This window comes from Rhinatrema bivittatum, chromosome 8, assembly GCF_901001135.1.
Source record: "Rhinatrema bivittatum chromosome 8, aRhiBiv1.1, whole genome shotgun sequence".
NCBI classification, from domain to species: Eukaryota; Metazoa; Chordata; class Amphibia; order Gymnophiona; family Rhinatrematidae; genus Rhinatrema; species Rhinatrema bivittatum.
The window spans coordinates 74,555,196-74,573,602 of NC_042622.1; the positions used below are offsets into that span (position 1 = coordinate 74,555,196).

Consider the following 18,407-nt stretch of genomic DNA (forward strand, 5'->3'; position numbering starts at 1 on the left):
GAGTCCAGAGGAGGCCATGGATCTTAGTAAGCAGCACCTAGGAATGAAAGCTAACCATGCATGGTGCCTGGGTGATGTCTTTGCCCTCTGGTATGGCCATTTCACATGGGTTGAGCCCACAGGTGCATACTGTGGCTGGGACTTGATGGTCTGAGGAACACCTGAGGATGCAGGCAGGTCGAGGCTTCGAACCTAGGCATGAATCAGGAATCCAGTACGGATCAGGAATCAAAGCTAGTCAAGCAACATTTCCATAGAAAAGACCTCAGGAAATTGAATCGGCAAAGGTGTGTCAGGTGAGGACTTCTTCTATCCAGCCCTCCATCTAGGGACTCACCATGCGCATTTCCAACTTGGAGCTTCCAAGGGTGTGGCAGCTCCCATCAAGATGACTAGATGATTACTACTGAGGTGTTTTTGAAGAAAAATTACAATATGTCATGAGATTAATAACTCAAGCCTCTGAAAAATCTTATTGAAGAAAAATATATTTGAATTAATTTTATATATTCCACCTGAGGAAGCCCCCACTGGGCAAAATGAGGGTCCCTTGTGGGGATAATTTGAGAGAAAATTGCAAGCGGTATGAGATAATTTAAGAAAATATTAGCAGTATAAGCATTATGTAGCCTTTTGAAGGGACACTTTGAGAGGGCATTATAACTAATATAACATTCAACATTATATATATTGAAATTCAGTGCATCGAGAAGAAGTTTTGAAAGAATATCTGCAAGCAGCACCAGTGGAATAATTGAAAAGAGTAGCTAAAACATCGAACTTGTGTTTTTTGAAATAAACACTGGGATGTTAGTTTTACATTTTTTTAAATTACCGGTAATAAGTACTTGGATATTTGAGTAATGTCAAAGAAAATACAAAAAAAAAAATTTTTGAGGGGGTTTTTTAAGTGTATTTACAATTTCATCCACTAAAATGATCAGACTTTGATTCTGCTTTGTTTAGTTACACATGAATGCATCTTTTTAACATTCATTTTTTATGTGGTAGTACTCGTTTGGAGAACTGGGTATAAACCATTTCAAATAAACATTTTGTTGTTGTTGTTGTTTTTTAATATTTTGATTGCATACTGAGATCAGTCAGTCTTGTGGCTAAACCTAAACATCTGTGCTCCAAGAGTCACCAGTTCGAGACCTGCTTTTCTTGCCAGCTGGGCATAGTAGCTGCACTCTACTTTAGCCACACTTCATTTCAGAGAAGAGGATAGGGTGGCAGCACTGTTCTTTAGCCCCACAGGCAACGTGGGAAGGAGGCAGCCATGTTGCCCCCTCAATGGATGGCACCCTGTGTGACCTCACAGGCTGGATACCCCAAAAGCTGACTCTGGCCACAAGGCATGGTGCTAAAGAGAGCTGCAGGATCACCGAGCGGGGCTGAAGAGGATGGTTTCTGCAGAAGTGCTGCGAAGTGGAAGCATGCAGGCATCAGCCTGGGGCGGTGGGGGCCACATCCCCTCCAGGGAAGAACTCTTGTCACTAAACAGATGTGAATTCTTCACGTACTTAAAAAAATGGGGATTTTGCTAGCGATTTAGAAAATCTGTCAGAGCTACAAACAGATCTGATTTTTAGGGTATCCAAAATATGCAAGTGAACTTGGTCCCTCAACAAAATGCATGCAAGTATATCTCATGAATATTCACTGTAGATACTAGCCTGAAAACTTTTATCTGTCTAAACTGAATTTGGCTTTGCAGCTTTATATTTGTCTTGATTTTCATGCAGCCATGAACAAATATGCTGCCGTGGCTTTGTATAATTTTCCATCAGGAGGACTGATGGAAACCATCATTAGAAGAGGAGAGCAACTGAACGTCCTCTCGGAGTAAGTACACCAAAATCTATCGTTGTCTTTGCCAAACATGAATTGAATTCTGCCCTTAATAAAACAAAAGATTTATTCTCCATTGGGTGGATGGGAGCACAGTTCTGATGGTTTCATGGATTCCACTTCTAAAGCTGCCTTTTATAAGAGCATTTACTTTACAAGGACCCCCTTTCCTAGTTACAGTAGACTCTTTTCTTTGGGAAAACCCCAAGTTCTTGGGAGAGGAATCCCCTGTAGATGTCCTAGTTGTCCTTTAAAGTCCTTATCTGTTGTCCACCAACGAAGGCATTGACGCTCTGAAATGGATTAATTGTGTTGATGTCTGTCTATCTAAAAATCACAGAACATAGATAAGAGGGTTGGTAAATAGAGCTACTGGTGCTTGGTCACTAAATGAGCCATTGCATTTTCTGCTCTGCACCAGCAGCTCTGTTCCCCCCTGGTATAATATCTATCACATCACATTTCTAAGTATCTCACCATAAATCAAGAATTAGCATGAAATAAACCAATATTCATTGATACTCCTGGGATTAGCTCTTCATTCTGTTTCTCTGCATTAGTGCCTCTATTTACCTCCCCTCTAATATAGACCATGTTGCATTTCTAAGATAGTCAAAAGATCAGAGCTGGTAAACAGTGCTAGATAGTAAGATAGATCACATGCCAAATTAAATGAAAAATATAAAGGAGTCAATCCTATAACAGTCTCCACAGTCACCAAAGGAGAAGAAATCATCAGATCATATTATATTCAAATACTTGGGAGCAACAGAGATAATTTAACAAACAATCTATAATCACTACGAAGCCAATGTACTAAAGTGCATCCAAATTTGCTAATACAATGTTGCATGCCAAAATAGCTGATAGTGCTCGTTATCATGTGCTATTAGGGCTGGAATTTCAAAAGGTTACGCGCGCGGGGCCTATTTTCAAAAGGTCTGGTGACACACGTAAAGCCCTGGGACGCATGTAAGTCCTGGAGGGCGGTCTGGGGATAGGGCGGGGTCGGAGCAGTCTGGGGGCGGGGCAGGGGCATGGCCAGAGGCCTGTGCACAGTTGCTGGGCCGGGGATCGTGCAGGGTTGAGGTAAGTTTTAAAACAAAAAAAAGAAAGCAACAAAGGTAGGGGGGAAAGGGCGGGGGAGGTAGGGGAAGGGAAGGTGGGGTGAGAGGGTAAGGAAGTTCCCTCCGAGGCCGCTCCAATTTCGGACCTCCTGGGAGGGAATAGGGGAAGGCAGCGGGGCCTGGATAGGGCTCGGCGCACGCAAGGTGCACAATTGTGCACCCCCTTGCGCATGCCGACCCCGGATTTTATAACATGCGTGTACATGTGCGTGCGCCAGGTAGCGCGTGCACATGTAGGCTGCACGCGTATGTTTTAAAATCCAGCCCTTAGTGTTTTTAGCATGCAAAACTTTGCATTTGCGAATTAGACCATACTTGCTATTGAAAGTGGATAATAAGCTGCATAATTATGCAAAGTAGCTCAATACCTATGTTCACATAACTAATTATTGCACCCAAAACATGAAATTCTTCTCAGGAAGGTGTAGTTAAGTTTAATGACTATTCCATGCATTCCTTTCTGTACAGAAATATTTTCTACTTGTATTCCTGAATCTGTCCCCTCTGATTTCACATCATGACTTCTTCTTGATTTCTTCTAGATTCTTTTTCCAGTGTAAAAGGTTTGTTTTGGGTGTTTTATTTATTCCTTTGAGCTATTTGAATGTCTCTATCACAGCATCCCATCTCTCCTTTAGGGTATACATGTGACCCCATCCAGGGAGGCAGGCTGCATGCCGATGGGGGCCATAAATGTATCTATTGTTTCTTTGGGGCTGGATTATTGGCTAGCTGTTCCTGCAGCCTCTCTCCCCAGGGTGTGGATTATTTTGGTGGAGGGGAAAGTGTTAACTTTCAGGACCCCCAAATACGAGGGATGACTTTCCTTCCAGTATTCCTGGGGGGAAGGGGTAAGTATCCTTTGCTGTGTGTGCTGTAGGTGCCAAAATAGACACTCCAGAGTCACACGATTAGTGTCCCAAAATAATGTCTTTACTGTTTTAAACACCGGGGAAATGTGGCACAACAAATTAATCTTCAGCACCACAGAATCCCTTTTGCAATGCAGTCCCTTTTTCCTCTCTCTGTGCAGGAGTAACTTGTACTAGGGCATGGAAAAGTGAAGTCCCAAGGTAGACAGGGGGATCCTTATGTGGGCAGGAAAACCCCTCATTACTGGAAAATATTAACACTGTCCATGGCACAGAAAGGCAAATCCTTTCTCTCCCCAGGGGTGAAGATGCTGGATGGGTGTCCTCGGTGATTGTTGGTCTCTTTTACTCGTGTTTAGCAGATCTTCTGAATCTCTTGATCCTCTCACGGTCTCTAAGTTCTTAGTCTCTTTCAGATCCCTGATGGGAGGGATCCCTTGGAAGCAGGAACCTCTTCCTGCTTCAACAGGATGGGAAGGGGCAGTCAAAACCCTTCCTCCTGGATTTTAAAACTTAAGTCATTGTTCCTTTAACTGAATTTAACACTGAGTTCCTCCTTGCGGTGGGTCACCACCTTCTCCTTCCTTGTTAAGGGTACGGAGGGGCAGGTCTTCCCTAACCTACCCAGCCCAGGAAACCGGCTCCTGCCATTAAAAATTGTAAACCCGAAAGACAACCCAAAGGGAAAATCCTGACCTGCCAGGGAATGGACCTTGGTCAGTATCCCCAGGCAGGGTTTACCTGTCTCCTCTGACTGGGCCTGAAAACTTAATTCAGAAAAAAAAGGTCTCTCTACCTCCTAACTCTAAGCAAACCATAATGGACTGCCTTCAGAGTTTCTGGAGAGGGCTGCTTAAAAAAACCCTCTCAAACAAGACGATGCTATATTGTACGCTGAGCCTAGCACCCAGGCTAATGAGCTTTTGGATGTGTGGTTTGGTCGTACTAGGCTAACACCCAATGCAATAAAGGGATTAACACGTCCAAAACGTGTTTCCAAACCAGCACGTAGCTTAATAGCACTTATCACATGTAAATGCATGTAGATGAGGCTATTAGCTATTACCCCCCCCCCCCCCCCATGCAAAAATTCACCAGGCACCCAATACGCATGCTTTAACATGAAAAACTTAATTCCAGCCCAAGGGCTGGCGTTAAGTCTTTACATCCTCCAAGCCATCTAAAAAAACCCAAAAAACCCCACAAAGCCTCAAAAAAGTTCAAAATACTGCACTGGAAGCAACATGAAAAAAACCAAAACATTTTGCTGGCAGTCAGGTTAGGAGTGCCATTAATTGAGCGTCTGTTTTCCCAACCAGCGTACAGCCACTTCTCCTGGGCACCCAATGCCATGGATGCGGTAGGGACACAGTTTATCCCTAGCGCATCCTTTTTAGTGTGATCCCTCATTTAAATAATGCATCGCGTGCCCAGGAGAGGTGGCTGGGGAGCATTAGGAGAGCAGGCGCTCAATCATGAGCGTCCATTTTACGCAAGCCAATATTGCATCGGCCTGAAAGAGGGCGGCCATTCCAGACCCCTCAAAGGGAGGGGCTGCATTTGAATGGGAACCTCCCCCATTACTAACTTATGCTCTTACTAACCAACAGTTCACCCAGGCCTTTTGAAGTCTTATAAGACTTTTGGTGCAAACCCTGCACTATTTTGGTAGCTCTTCTCTGGACTTTCTGTACTCTGTCTACATTACAGAGGTACAGTCTCCAGAAGTAGGCATAATGTGCCAGGTGATGACTCAACAACAACATGTACAGAGGCGGTATTGCCTGTTTCTTTTCTATTAGTTATGCCTCTCCCTATACACTGTAGTATCAGTCTGGCTCTGATCACACTGTTTGATTACCACGAGATCCTTCAGTTATGATTACTCCAAGGTCTCTCTCTTTTGCATGGCATACATCACTATCTCATCACTTCCCACACCCCCGTTGTGTACGGCTCCTTTGGATTTCTGAACATAAGAAGTGTCCTGCTGTGTCAAACCAAGGATCTGTGAAGCCCTGGATCTCTAGTATGCACCTGATAGATCTCAAAGAGTAGATCCATATCTTGTTGCCCACTCCCAGACATAAGTACAAGCGGTGGTTTTATCTAAACCTACCTGGCTATTAATTGTTTATGATCTTTTATTCCAGGAAACTCCATTTAAACTCAGCTGTGCTAGATGCCTTGACCACATCCTCTGACAGCAGCTTGAATGTGCAATGAGTGAAAAAAAATACTTTCTCCAATTTGGTTTTAATCTGCTACTAGTTACTTTCACTAATTGAAAAAGTAAATAACAATTCCCAATATATCCCAGTCCCATGCCCCCTCCCAATCATCTCTTTTCCAACCTGAAGAGCCCTAACCTGTTTACCCATCATTTTTATCATTTTTGTTGCCTTTCTCACTGCATTTTCTAGTCCTGCTATATCTTTTAGGAGATGGGTGACCAGAACCAGGCCTGGATTTGTCATTAGGCACACTAGACCTGTGCCTAGGGCGGCAGTTATGTGGGGGGTGGCAGGTAGAGAAAAGAAATCCTGCCTCTAATAGCAAAAACCCTCTGCCTCCCTCAGCTCATTTCCCACGGCTTCTTCTCCTAGCTCCTTTCAGCAGCAGCCAGAACTATTCATGATTCTAAAGAAGCATCGAAAAGGTCAACCAGCAGAGCTGCCAGGACTTCTCTAAGGTCCCTTAGTACCCTCAGATGTATCTCATCCAACTCCATCGCCTTATCTACTTTAAGTTTAGTTAGCTCTGTGAGGCAGTGCCCCTAGTGTTCCCCTGTTTACCTGTGTAGGACCAGGCTAGACACCTGGTCTACCTTAAATTCCTTAAGGAGTATGCTTTATGGGCAGAATCCTGCGGGGCAGATCGGACTGAGGGTGTAACCAGAGACTGGGGAATAAGAGCTGGGATCCAGGTGGGGATAACCAGACCAGACCCACCTCTTCAGGAGGAAGGTAGCTCCTGTAATGTAACACTGTCCAAATACTGAGATGAAATGAAGCTGAACACTGAGGAATGAGGGAAGCAGTACTGATCTGTAAGAAAAGAGAGTACACTGTTCTGAAGGGAAGACAGTCTACTGTTGTGTATGTGTGAAGCTGTAATAAAGGTATACAGTTTTAAGCAAGGCTAGAATCAGACTAGTTTGTCTCCAGGTCTGTGGGAATCGCTGCTCGTTCCCACATATGATGTCATACTTGGGATTTTTTCTAAAGCTTTGCATAGAAAAAAAACCCCAGCCTCCAATAAAGTGTCTGTTGGAAGTACAGAGCGTTGTGAAGAGGACCTATGGTTCTAAACATAGTATAGAATAGAAGGGGCCTGTGGCTCTAAAACAAAGTGCAGAGCACAGGGGTTGCACGGAGCATGGTGGCTTGTGAAAGGATATGCTTCAGAAGCTACACTGAAGGAAAAAAACCCCAAAGTTTAAAAATTTCAGGTAGAGAGGAAACTGTGAGTGGGCCTGGTTGCAGGGACAGCCAGGAAGTGATAGGATTGTATCAGCTAAAAGGAGAAGCCCAGCTAGGAGGTAAATAGGGATTAAAAGCGATTTAGTTCAGTGGTTCTCAACCTTTTTTTGGCCGGGACACACCTGACAGATGGTTCTCACATGTGGACACACTGAACATGTAGCCATCATGGGGCTAAATGTAAACATGCACTCTGCATCCACAGGAATCCCCTCAACCCCCAGCAATGAGTACAGAGCAGATCTAGGGCATTACCCTGTACAACTCGCCATACAAAAAAGATATTCTGGTTCTATTGACATCCCAGTAAAAGCAAAACAAACTCCTTTTACTACCAGGCAAAATAGCCTTCCTTATGAAAAGACAGTAATTTACAATTGGTTTATATTCAAATATAACCAGTTAGGTTTAAAAGTTATCCAGGTATTTTGTACTTGGATAACTTTAGCCAAGTGTATGCAATTGGAGACGTGTTCTGCTGAATAGCCATGGCAAGTTCTCTGGCTAACTTTAGCAGGATAACTTGTGCATTCCCCAGCTTACGGAAAATGGACCTCAATACGTCGTTGTATTTGTAAGGATTCCAGTGTGGCCTATGAGCATACAAAAGACCTATATGCAGGGTCATGTGCCTACTTGCTAACAGCTGCATAGTGGCATCTAGGACTGCCTCTCTAAAGCAGGAAAATGTTTTCTTTTTCAGGGATGGCAATTGGTGGAAAGTTATTTCTCTGGCTTCTGGCAATGAATGCTACATGCCCAGCAATTATGTGGCTAAGGTATTTCATAGGTAAGGAGATGACGGGCCTGTTTTCCATTGTTATTTTAAGTTAGAACATAGCTAGTAGAAAATAGCTAATGAAAATTGCATTCACATTTTAAATATTTTTTTCTCCTCCCTGATTATCTTGGTGATAACACCCTGGCAGTCTTAAAGTGTTTTGTAAGAAGTTAACTTAGACCAGGCTGACCTGCTCTAAATTAAATCTAACATAAGATCATAAGAAATTGCCATACTGGGTCAGACCAAGGGTCCATCAAGCCCAGCATCCTGTTTCCAACAGAGGCCAAACCAGGCCACAAGAACCTGGCAAGAACCCAAAAACTAAGTCTATTCCATGCTACTGTTGCTAGTAATAGCAGTGGCTATTTTCAAAGTCAACTTAATTAATCTATCTGCTCAGAAGCACCTAGTTATCTGGAATCCCAGTGCTTTGCATTGTTTGCTTCTATTCCTACACATAACCACTTCCGCTGCCATCGCCCAGAGCCTTTTCCTCCTACTCTTACCCATTACTTTCTACAGGAGAAATTACTTACCTGATAATTTGTTTTCCTTAGTGTATGCTCCCCTGCCAGCAGATGGAGATGGAGCAAGCTGACATCACAATATATATAACCCTGCAGTCACCTCAGCCTGCCAGTAGTCTCTTCAAAAGCAATTGTGGACAGACTAGCAAAAAACTTGATTAAAAATAGGTAACCAGAATTGTACTCAACCAACCATAAATACTAAACTCACATAAGATTCTAGGTACCCTAAGCTAGAGACTGGATGAACACTTACCAGTAATCTCTTGGGACCCAGAACCCCACAGGAGGACAGCCAAGGGTGGGAAGCTGAGTTTATCTGTCTACCCTAAGAAAAATGAAATTATTAGGTAAGTAATTTCTCCATTTCCTAGCAGGTAGACAGATGGATTCAGGTCCAGTGGGATGTACCAAACCTACTCCCCAACGGGGTGGGAGGCTGCCTGTGATCCAGACAACACCGCATGTACAAAGGCTGTACCCTCCCAGGCTTGCACATCTAGACAATAAAACCTGGAAAAAGTGTGTAAGGAGGACCACGTCGCAGCTCGGCAGCTTTCGACGGGAGACAACAGACTAACCTCCGCCCATGATATTGCCTGAGTCCTAGTAGAATGAGCCCTAACTTGAGTAGGTAACGGCTTTCCAGCATCCACACATGCGGCCGTGACCACCTCCTTAATCCAATAAGCTATGGTAGTCCTTGAAGCTGGAGCACCCTGCTTACTCCCGCCATGGAGAACAAACAGGCGAACCGTCTTTCAAAAAGTCTCAGAGACCTCCAGATTCCGCATGACAAGATGCTTAGCATCCAAAGAGCGCAAAAGGTGAAACTGCTCTGCATCCAGGGATGGCAAGGAGATGGACTGATTCAAATGAAAGTCTGAGACTACCTTGGGCAAGAAGGATGGAACAGTATGCAGCTGTAATGCCCCGGAGTCACCCGAAGGAACGGCTCCCGGCAAGACAAGGTCTGCAGCTCAGATAGCCACCAGGAACACAGTCTTCAAGGTCAATAACTGTAAGGAAAGGCTACGCAGTGTTTGGAACTTAGGACCCACCAAAAAGTCCAGCACCAAATTAAGACTCCACAATGGAACCGGTAACTTCAAGGGAGGCCTAAGGTGCTTCACTCCCTTCAAAAAACTGGCCAAATCAGGATGAGATGACAAGGAAACACCATTCGCCAAGGGACAGATTTTAAAAGCCCTGCGCGCCGGCAGCCTATGTTGCATAGGCTGCCGGCGCACGCAAAGCCCTGGGATGCGCGTAAGTCCCAGGGTTTTGCATGGGCATGTCGGGGGGTGTCACGGCATTCAGGTACGTTCCAGGGGCGAGGTGCCGGCCCAGGAGCGTTTCGGGGGCTTGGCCGAGGCCTCCGAGCCAGCCCCCGAGCCTGGGAATGGCGCGCGGGCAGCTCACCGGCGCACGCAAGTTACACCTGCCTCGGGCAGGCTAACTTCCTTAAGAAAGGTAGAGGGGGGATTTAGTTAGGGCTGGGGGTGGGTTAGGTAGGGAAAGGGAGGGGAAGGTGGGGGGGGGGGGCCGGAAAAAAAGTTCCCTCCAAGGCCGCTCCGATTTCAGAGCAGCCTCGGAGGGAACGGAGGCAGGCTGCTCGGCTTGGCGCGCGCAGGTTACACAATTGTGCACCCCCCTGCGCGCGCCGACCCTGGATTTTATAACATGCGCGCGGCAGCGTGTGCATGTTATAAAATCGGGCGTAGATTTGTTCGCGCCGGGTTGCGCGAACAAATCTACGCCCGCGCATAACTTTAAAAATCTACCCCAAGCCTCTGAACAGGCAACTGCACCTTCAAAGAATTAAGGGGCAAATCCATCCTGCAAAAAATCCAGAATGAGGGATCTTAACTGAATGAGGAAGAACATCCTGCTCCTCACACCAGGCCTCAAAAACTCTCCAAACCCGCACATAAGCCAAGGAAGTGGAGAACTTGCGAGCACAGAGTAAAGTGGCTGTCGCCGCAGAGGAATAATCATGCTTTAACAGGCGAGTCCTCTCAAGAGTGAAACCATAAGACAGAATCAAGTCAGATCTTCATGTGCCAACCTCAGATTCACTAGAAAGAGCATAGACAATGTGACATGGTCTCTTCCCACTTTGTCAGAAATCTGAAATAAATGGTAGCCACATATGTGGATCACAGTTCACAGATCCAGTCATTTATTTAGAGGCCAGTTTTCAACAAAAGCCTAGCTCTTCATCCAGATGGCCAAATTTTGACCACACAGATTTAGACTGCTCAGTCGTCACTGAAATTCTGATTTTCAGCCCTGCCTTCCCCACCCAGACGATGATCTTCTGGAGCCTAAATCCCAGGAGCCGCAACTACTTCAAGCACCCAGCACTGGAACCCCAATCTCTTCTCTTCCCCACCACCTGACATGATAAAGTATCTTTGGTGACTTCTACTCTCCCCCTTGCCCAGAAGATTCCCAGCACCCCTGCAGGATCCTAAAAAGGTTCTTCCTTCATTACGATGGGAGGGATGTGATCTCCCTCCTGTCAGCATGACTGAGCTCTGTGGAATGAAGCTGCCTGTTAACAGGAGACAACAATCAGCTGAGCTCAGTGGTGTGAAGAAGAAAAACCCTTTTTAGGATACCAGAGGGATGCCAGGAGGGTGCCAGGTAGGATTAGGTGAAGGGCACCCTGGATCTTTTGGGTGTGGGAGTGGACGCTGTCGGGGATTCTTTATTATATTGGGCGGTGGGAGGAAGGGGATCATGGCTTCAGTGCTGGGTATTGGAAGCACTTGCGGCTCCTGGGATGGCTGCATGAGCGGAACTGAGGATTTAGTGGATTGCAGTTCTGGTGTGGCGGGTGGGCGGGCGGGCGACCATCACCACTCTGGGCACAGGGAGAGTGCCTGCATTTAAGGGCAGCTAACCATGTGCCTAGTTTTGGCTACCTTAATTAGGGATCTTGTAATAAAGTCAGCGCTAGGCACCTAACCTCCTTCTCCTGGTTTAACCCCAGCCCTGGCAATGCCAATTGTTCAGGCTCCTTAACTTAGACATCTAGTGAAAAAATTGGTGATTTAAATTTAGTTGCTGAACTCTGTCAGTTTCAAAGGCCCCAATTTAGGCACATAACTCCCCAACGTTAGGTGCCTAAACCCTTTGATAATTGACAGATTAGAGTTTTGAAGGAAGAAGGAAGCAGGTATGGCAGCCATCTCCTCTTTCTCCTGCTCTAACTCTTTCTCTCCAAGACGTCTACCGTTGCATTGATTTGGTAATGTTTATATTATGATCCCCAGTTAGAAATAAGCCCTGCCACATAAAGCACACCCCAAATCCTCTGCTCCTCTGATAGTAAACCATAATCTGGCCGTACTGGTGAATCACCAGTTCCTGAGTGAGAAAGTGGAGTTGTATTAATGTTTTTTGGTAAATGTTTTCTTTATCGTGCATTTAGAGTTCTCTGAAACCTGCACACTTTCTCCACCCATTTCATAAAATTAAACACGTGTAATCTATGCACCTAATAATTCTAACAATGCCCCATGGAACGACCGTATATAAAACTCCTAAATAAATGTAATAACCCAGAAATAAACACAGAGATAGGTATTTCATAGAGTATGCACACACTCTGCTCCTGAAAATGCTTGCACTCGTCCTTGGAAAAACTAGCTCACGAATATTGCCCCCAGTTCATCCAGCTCTTCACCGGGTCTCCCAGACACTCCAGCAGTCCACCCTGAACCCCCACTGAGACCTCCAACCCAAAAACTACAGATGAGAAAAAAGTGCAATTTAAATTGCATAAGTCAGTTAGCAGGCATAAAAGTGTACAGACAAGTATGGTAATATATGCAAAATAGCAACTTCTGCGTGTACTTCCAAACCCGGCCCTGGAATGCCCCCAGATGGCCCCTTTTTCCCTGTTAACATTTACATGCAATGCTGCAAGAATGCAGGTGCTCTCAAGGTTTATAAAATAGGATATAAGTGTATATATGCTAATTATATGCATGCAACCCCAGCATAACTCTTGAAAATTACATCCATCATCTCTAGTGCTGTTCATTCTAATCTCCAGTATCTCTCTCACTTCAGGTGGCTATATGAAGGCATCAGTCGGGAGAAAGCAGAGGAGTTGCTGCTGTTAGCTTGCAACCAGGGTGGTTCTTTTCTGATCCGAAAGAGTCAAACCAGAAAAGGTATGAAATCTGAAATAACAATTCAGAGCCCATTCACAGTATCTGAGACAAAAACTGATGATTCTTCTGTGTCTTCTGCCAGAACTCCCATTACATCTGCAGGTGTAGGTGTCATGAACAAGGCGCATCTCTGCTTCTAGTCTTAACCTTACCTTCTTGGCTGCACCTACCTTCATGCATCGGTGCCACCATGGTGATTTGCATCACTGTCATGTAGCCTTGGTCTAGATTTGGAGACTGTGGGGTAGATTTTAATGAAGTACGCCCGCGCGTACTTTTGTTCTCGCACCAGGCGCGAACAAGAGTACGCCGGATTTTAATAGATACGCGCGTAGCCGCGCGTATCCTTTAAAATCCGGGGTCGGCGCACGCAAGGCTGTGCAAAGTCGGCAGCCTGCACACACCGAGCCGCGCAGCCTGCCTCCGTTCCCTCCGAGGCCGCTCCGAAATCGGAGCGGCCTTGGAGGGAACTTTCCTTCCACCCCCCCGCACCTTCCCCTCCCTTCACCTACCTAACTCACCCCCCCAGCCCTATCTAAACCCCCCCCTACCTTTGTTTGAAGAGTTACGCCTGCCCCGGTTGCGCGATTCCCCGGTCCGGGAGCAGTTTCAGAGGCCTCGACCACGCCCCCGAAATGCCCCTGGGCTGGAACCGCGGCCCAACCCCCGGATGACGCGCCGCTGCGACACGCCCCCGACACCCCCCCCCCCCCCCAGCAAAGTCCCGGGACTTATGCGTGCCGCCGAGCCTATTCAGCATAGGTTCGGCGCGCGCAGGGGGAGGTTGGGGTAGGTTTTCTGGGGGTGCGCGCGTACCCCTTTGAAAGTCTGCCCCTGTAGGAATACCTTAATATACGTAATGAATATATCCAGGTGAGTTTAAAGTTATCCAGATCATTGTGCCCAGATACCTTTAGGACTGCTTTCCACACTACCAGACTCACCCGTCTGAGGGGGGGGTGGCGGAATATTAAATCCCCAGGTTTGTTCAGATAAGTCCCAACCTTAGCCAGACAAAGCCGCTATGTTCCTTTAAGGAAGCATGTGGCGAGAGAGAGCCTCTAAAGGTAGTAAACCCCTTGTATATGTGTCTGAGTTTTTGAGCGTGGAGCGAGTCCTTTCTTTGAAGGAGTGTCTGAAAGGAAATGGGAAGGAAGGGAGCCGGACCTGTACCTGAGTTCTGAGAATATCCCTTAAGGAATTCTGGTTCTCCAGTCTGGAAGGCTTTCCCTTTTTACCAGAACAATTTCCTACCCAAACTAAATCTCTGCTGTTGGATTCAGTGCTACGAGCGAGTGGTACCTGGTATTATCAGTGGATCAGGCTGGAAGTGTTGGTATCTTTGGTTTTCATTACTAGAGCTGCTGGAGCTCTAATGGCTGTGCTGCACATCAGAGATTGGCACTTCATTTTCTGTGAATATGTTTTCTGGGCAGAACAACATGCATAGTTTGGAAAAGGTAAAAACTCTGGTGAACCGGTAGATGTAGTGTATTTGGATTTTCAGAAGGCGTTTGACAAAGTCCCTCATGAGAGGCTTCTACGAAAACTAAAAAGTCATGGGATAGGAGGTGATGTCCTTTAGTTGATTACAAACTGGTTAAAAGACAGGAAACAGAGAGTAGGATTAAATGGTCAATTTTCTCAGTGGAAAAGGGTAAACAGTGGAGTGCCTCAGGGATCTGTACTTGGACCGGTGTTTTTCAATATATATATAAATGATCTGGAAAGGAATACGACGAGTGAGGTTATCAAATTTGCGGATGATACAAAATTATTCAGAGTAGTTAAATCACAAGCAGACGGTGTTACATTACAGGAGGACCTTGCAAGACTGGAAGATTGGGCATCCAAATGGCAGATGAAATTTAATGTGGACAAGTGCAAGGTGTTGCATATAGGGAAAAATAACCCTTGCTGTAGTTACACGACGTTAGGTTCCATATTAGGAGCTACCACCCAGGAAAAAGATCTAGGCATCATAGTGGATAATACTTTAAAATCGTTGGCTCAGTATGCTGCAGCAGTCAAAAAAGCAAATAGAATGTTAGGAATTATTAGGAAGGGAATGGTTAATAGAACGGAAAATGTCATAATGCCTCTATATCGCTCCATAGTGAGACCGCACCTTGAATACTGTGTACAATTCTGGTCGCTGCATCTCAAAAAAGATATAGTTGCGATGGAGAAGGTACAGAGAAGGGCAACCAAAATGATAAAGGGGATGGAACAGCTCCCCTATGAGGAAAGGCTGAAGAGGTTAGGGCTGTTCAGCTTGGAGAAGAGACGGCTTAGGGGAGATATGATAGAGGTCTTTAAGATCATGAGAGGTCTTGAACGAGTAGATGTGACTCGGTTATTTACACTTTCGAATAATAGAAGGACTAGGGGGCATTCCATGAAGTTAGCAAGTAGCACATTTAAGACTAATCAGAGAAAACTCTTTTTCACTCAATGCACAAAGCTCTGGAATTTGTTGCCAGAGGAGGTGGTTGGTGCAGTTAGTGTAGCTGGGTTCAAAAAAGGATTGGATAAATGCTTGGGGGAGAAGTCCATTAATGGCTATTAATCAATTATACTTAGGGGCGGATTTTCAGAGCCCTGCTTGCGTAAATCCGCCCAAAACCGGGCGGATTTACGCGAGCAGGGCCCTGCGCGCCGGGAAGCCTATTTTACATAGGCCTCCCGGCGCGCGCAGAGCCCCGGGACTCGCGTAAGTCCCGGGGTTCTCCGAGGGGGGCGTGTCGGGGGCGGGCCCGGTCGGCGCGACGTTTGGGGGGCATGTCGGCAGCGTTTTGGGGGCGGGTACGGGGGCGTGGCTACGGCCCGGGGCGCTCCGGGGGCGTGGCCGCGCCCTCCGTACCTGGCCCCAGGTCGCAGCCCGGCGCGCAGGAGGCCCGCTGGCGCGCGGGGATTTACGCCTCCCTCCGGGAGGCGTAAATCCCCCAACAAAGGTAAGGGGGGGGGTTAGACAGGGCCGGGCGGGGGGGTTAGGTAGGGGAAGGGGAGGGGAAGGTGAGGGGAGGGCAAAGGAAAGTTCCCTCCGAGGCCGCTCCGATTTCGGAGCGGCCTCGGAGGGAACGGGGGTAGGCTGCGCGGCTCGGCGCACGCCGGCTATACAAAATCCATAGCCTTGCGCGCGCCGATCCAGGTTTTTAGCAGATACGCGCGGCTCCGCGCGTATCTACTAAAATCCAGCGTACTTTTGTTTGCGCCTGGAGCGCAAACAAAAGTAGGCTATTCGCGCGCCTTTTAAAATCCGCCCCTTAGGGAATAGCCACTGCTATTAATTGCAGCAGTAACATGGGATCTTCTTAGTGTTTGGGTAATTGCCAGGTTTTTGTGGCCTGGTTTTGGCCACTGTTGGAAACAGGATGCTGGGCTTGATGGACCCTTGGTCTGACCCAGCATGGCAAGTTCTTATGTTCTTATGCATGGTGTTGAGAGTATCCTGGCCTAACCCCACCTGGAAACACTTGCATGAAAATGCAGGTAAAAGGCATGTGCATGTCAGAAACCCATGCCCAATGTGCTTAGATTTCCATCCTGTCCAGAAAGACTTAGGAAAACATTTTTGGCAGCTTCATGAGGGTTTAGTAAATGATACTGACACTTACGAAAATAGGCTGCATAAAAATAAAAAAAATAAAAAAAGAAATTTACCAACAAATGCATCAAGATGTATTGGACTATTTGCAGCTTAATAACAATGGGGAATCTTCAGCATAGATAGTTTGGGACTGCCAGGGGCAGTAGCTTTGAAGGGGCGCATAGATGTACATTGCGGCGCACCCAGGAACACGGCGATTTTATAACATACGCGCACATGTTATAAAATAGCCTGGGCACGCGTATGTGTGCGCCCAATTTTGCAAGTAGGTTCGCAAAGCCACGTGAAGTCGGGCACGTCTATACCATAACCGGTTTCACCATTTCATCCACTAGTTCTCGTAGTCTAGCGCTAGGGCCTCCAAACCCTTCTGGTTCTTCAGCCTGCACCCCCTCCCCCCCCCCCCCCACCCGAGTTTCCCTAGACTCCTTAAACCAGTCAGGGATACCTGTTTGTAATGTTTTTTAAAACTTACACCACCTCCTTTATAGTAGAAGTAAAGTTATGCGGCCCTGGACCTGGCGTGTTAAGTGCTTGTCTGCACTTCTCTGGTCCCTGCCCTGGAACGCCCCTGCCTCTGCCCATGCCACGCCCTTTTTATTCTGATGCAAGTTTTGCACGCATCGGCACATGCACGGGCATCCCCGCACTTTATAAAATTGGGTGGACATGCACATGCCCTCGGTGCGTGCAGATCTCCTGATTTTGGCTCATGCCTGGCTTTTAAAATTCTCCTCCTAAGGCATTTATTCAGGGAAAGCTGATTGCTTGGGCTATTAAAAAAAAGAAAGAAAGAAAAAGCATATATCAGCAGCATCAATTTACAGATATTATTCAGCCACTGCCACTTAGCAGGATAAGTCCCTTCTTATCCAAATATGTACCACTGAATATCAGCCTCCTTATGTTTACCTTGTCTAACCCAATATTAACATTACCATTTTTGGTTAAAGAAGTAGAAGATTTTGGGATTTAAGATGAACATGAACAAATCAGAAATATTAAATATTAATCTTTCACCCCAGTTAGTGCTGCATCTGAAAGAGAAATATTCCTTTAAGTGAGCCAAAGATTGTATTAGATATTTGGGGATTAAAATCACAATGGTTTAGGATAAACTCTTTTTGTTGAATTATATTCCACTCATTAAGAATCTCTCACAAGAATTTGAGGCTTGGTCACAATTCCAACTCGTTTGGCTAAGTAAGATTGCAGCCATTAAAATGTCTTGGCTTCTTTGTTTTGTGTTACTTATTTCAGACATTGCCAGTAGAGATTCTGGATAAAGTCCTTAAATTACTGCAGAAGAAATGTTTTGGGTTCACCTGAAAATGTAGGCACCCATGGGAAGCAAGATCTGTGCTATTTCAGACTAAACCCTGTAGAGGTGTAGGGGTCCCTAGGAATGGGAAGAGATGGAGCAAATGTTTTTGGGCAATATTCCTCTGTGGGCCTATTTATGGCTTCCCAGACAAACTTATAAACTAAACATTGTAAAGTTGCACTTTTACTATGTAATTGATTGTCAAGAAGGATTGTTTACTTTTAATACCATTGGTTATAATAAACATGTTTTGCCACAATTGCAATTTAACTGCATTATGGGAGAGAGAGACAGACAGACAGACTAACTACTATAAGCCCCTAATAGTAGTTAGGTATTTATATCTGTATAGGAGGTCCACCTAGTAACTCGAGGTGAGGTTTAGGTATTAGTGTAGATTTTAGGGGCCACTTTGACATTCAAAGTGAGACGTACGAACAGAACAGTGCTCTCTTGTGAAGATTTGATTCCTTCGGAGTGAGGAAACTCACCCAGAGATGAGATTGGTACAGTGTTCTCTCAACCTAGCTTGATGAGTAGAGGTAGAGAGTCCATCAAGCTATGTTGATACCTAACTACTATAAGGGCTCCTCCACCCTAAAACTTTTAATATTTGGGAGCAGTTAAAAATTAATCCGTT

The 18,407-nt window shown here is 45.9% G+C and overlaps 1 protein-coding gene across 2 annotated transcripts in view; it reads left to right on the top strand.

The window, feature by feature from the left end:
• The window catches only part of SLA2 (Src like adaptor 2), a 69,219-nt gene that overhangs the window by 33,552 nt on the left and 17,260 nt on the right, over positions 1–18,407 (top strand). For both annotated transcript variants that reach the window (XM_029614684.1, XM_029614683.1), the window contains exons 3-5: positions 1,749–1,848; positions 8,039–8,125; positions 12,730–12,833. In XM_029614684.1, the coding sequence (XP_029470544.1) occupies positions 1,749–1,848; positions 8,039–8,125; positions 12,730–12,833 (291 nt within the window). The remainder of the gene's footprint in view (positions 1–1,748; positions 1,849–8,038; positions 8,126–12,729; positions 12,834–18,407) is intronic.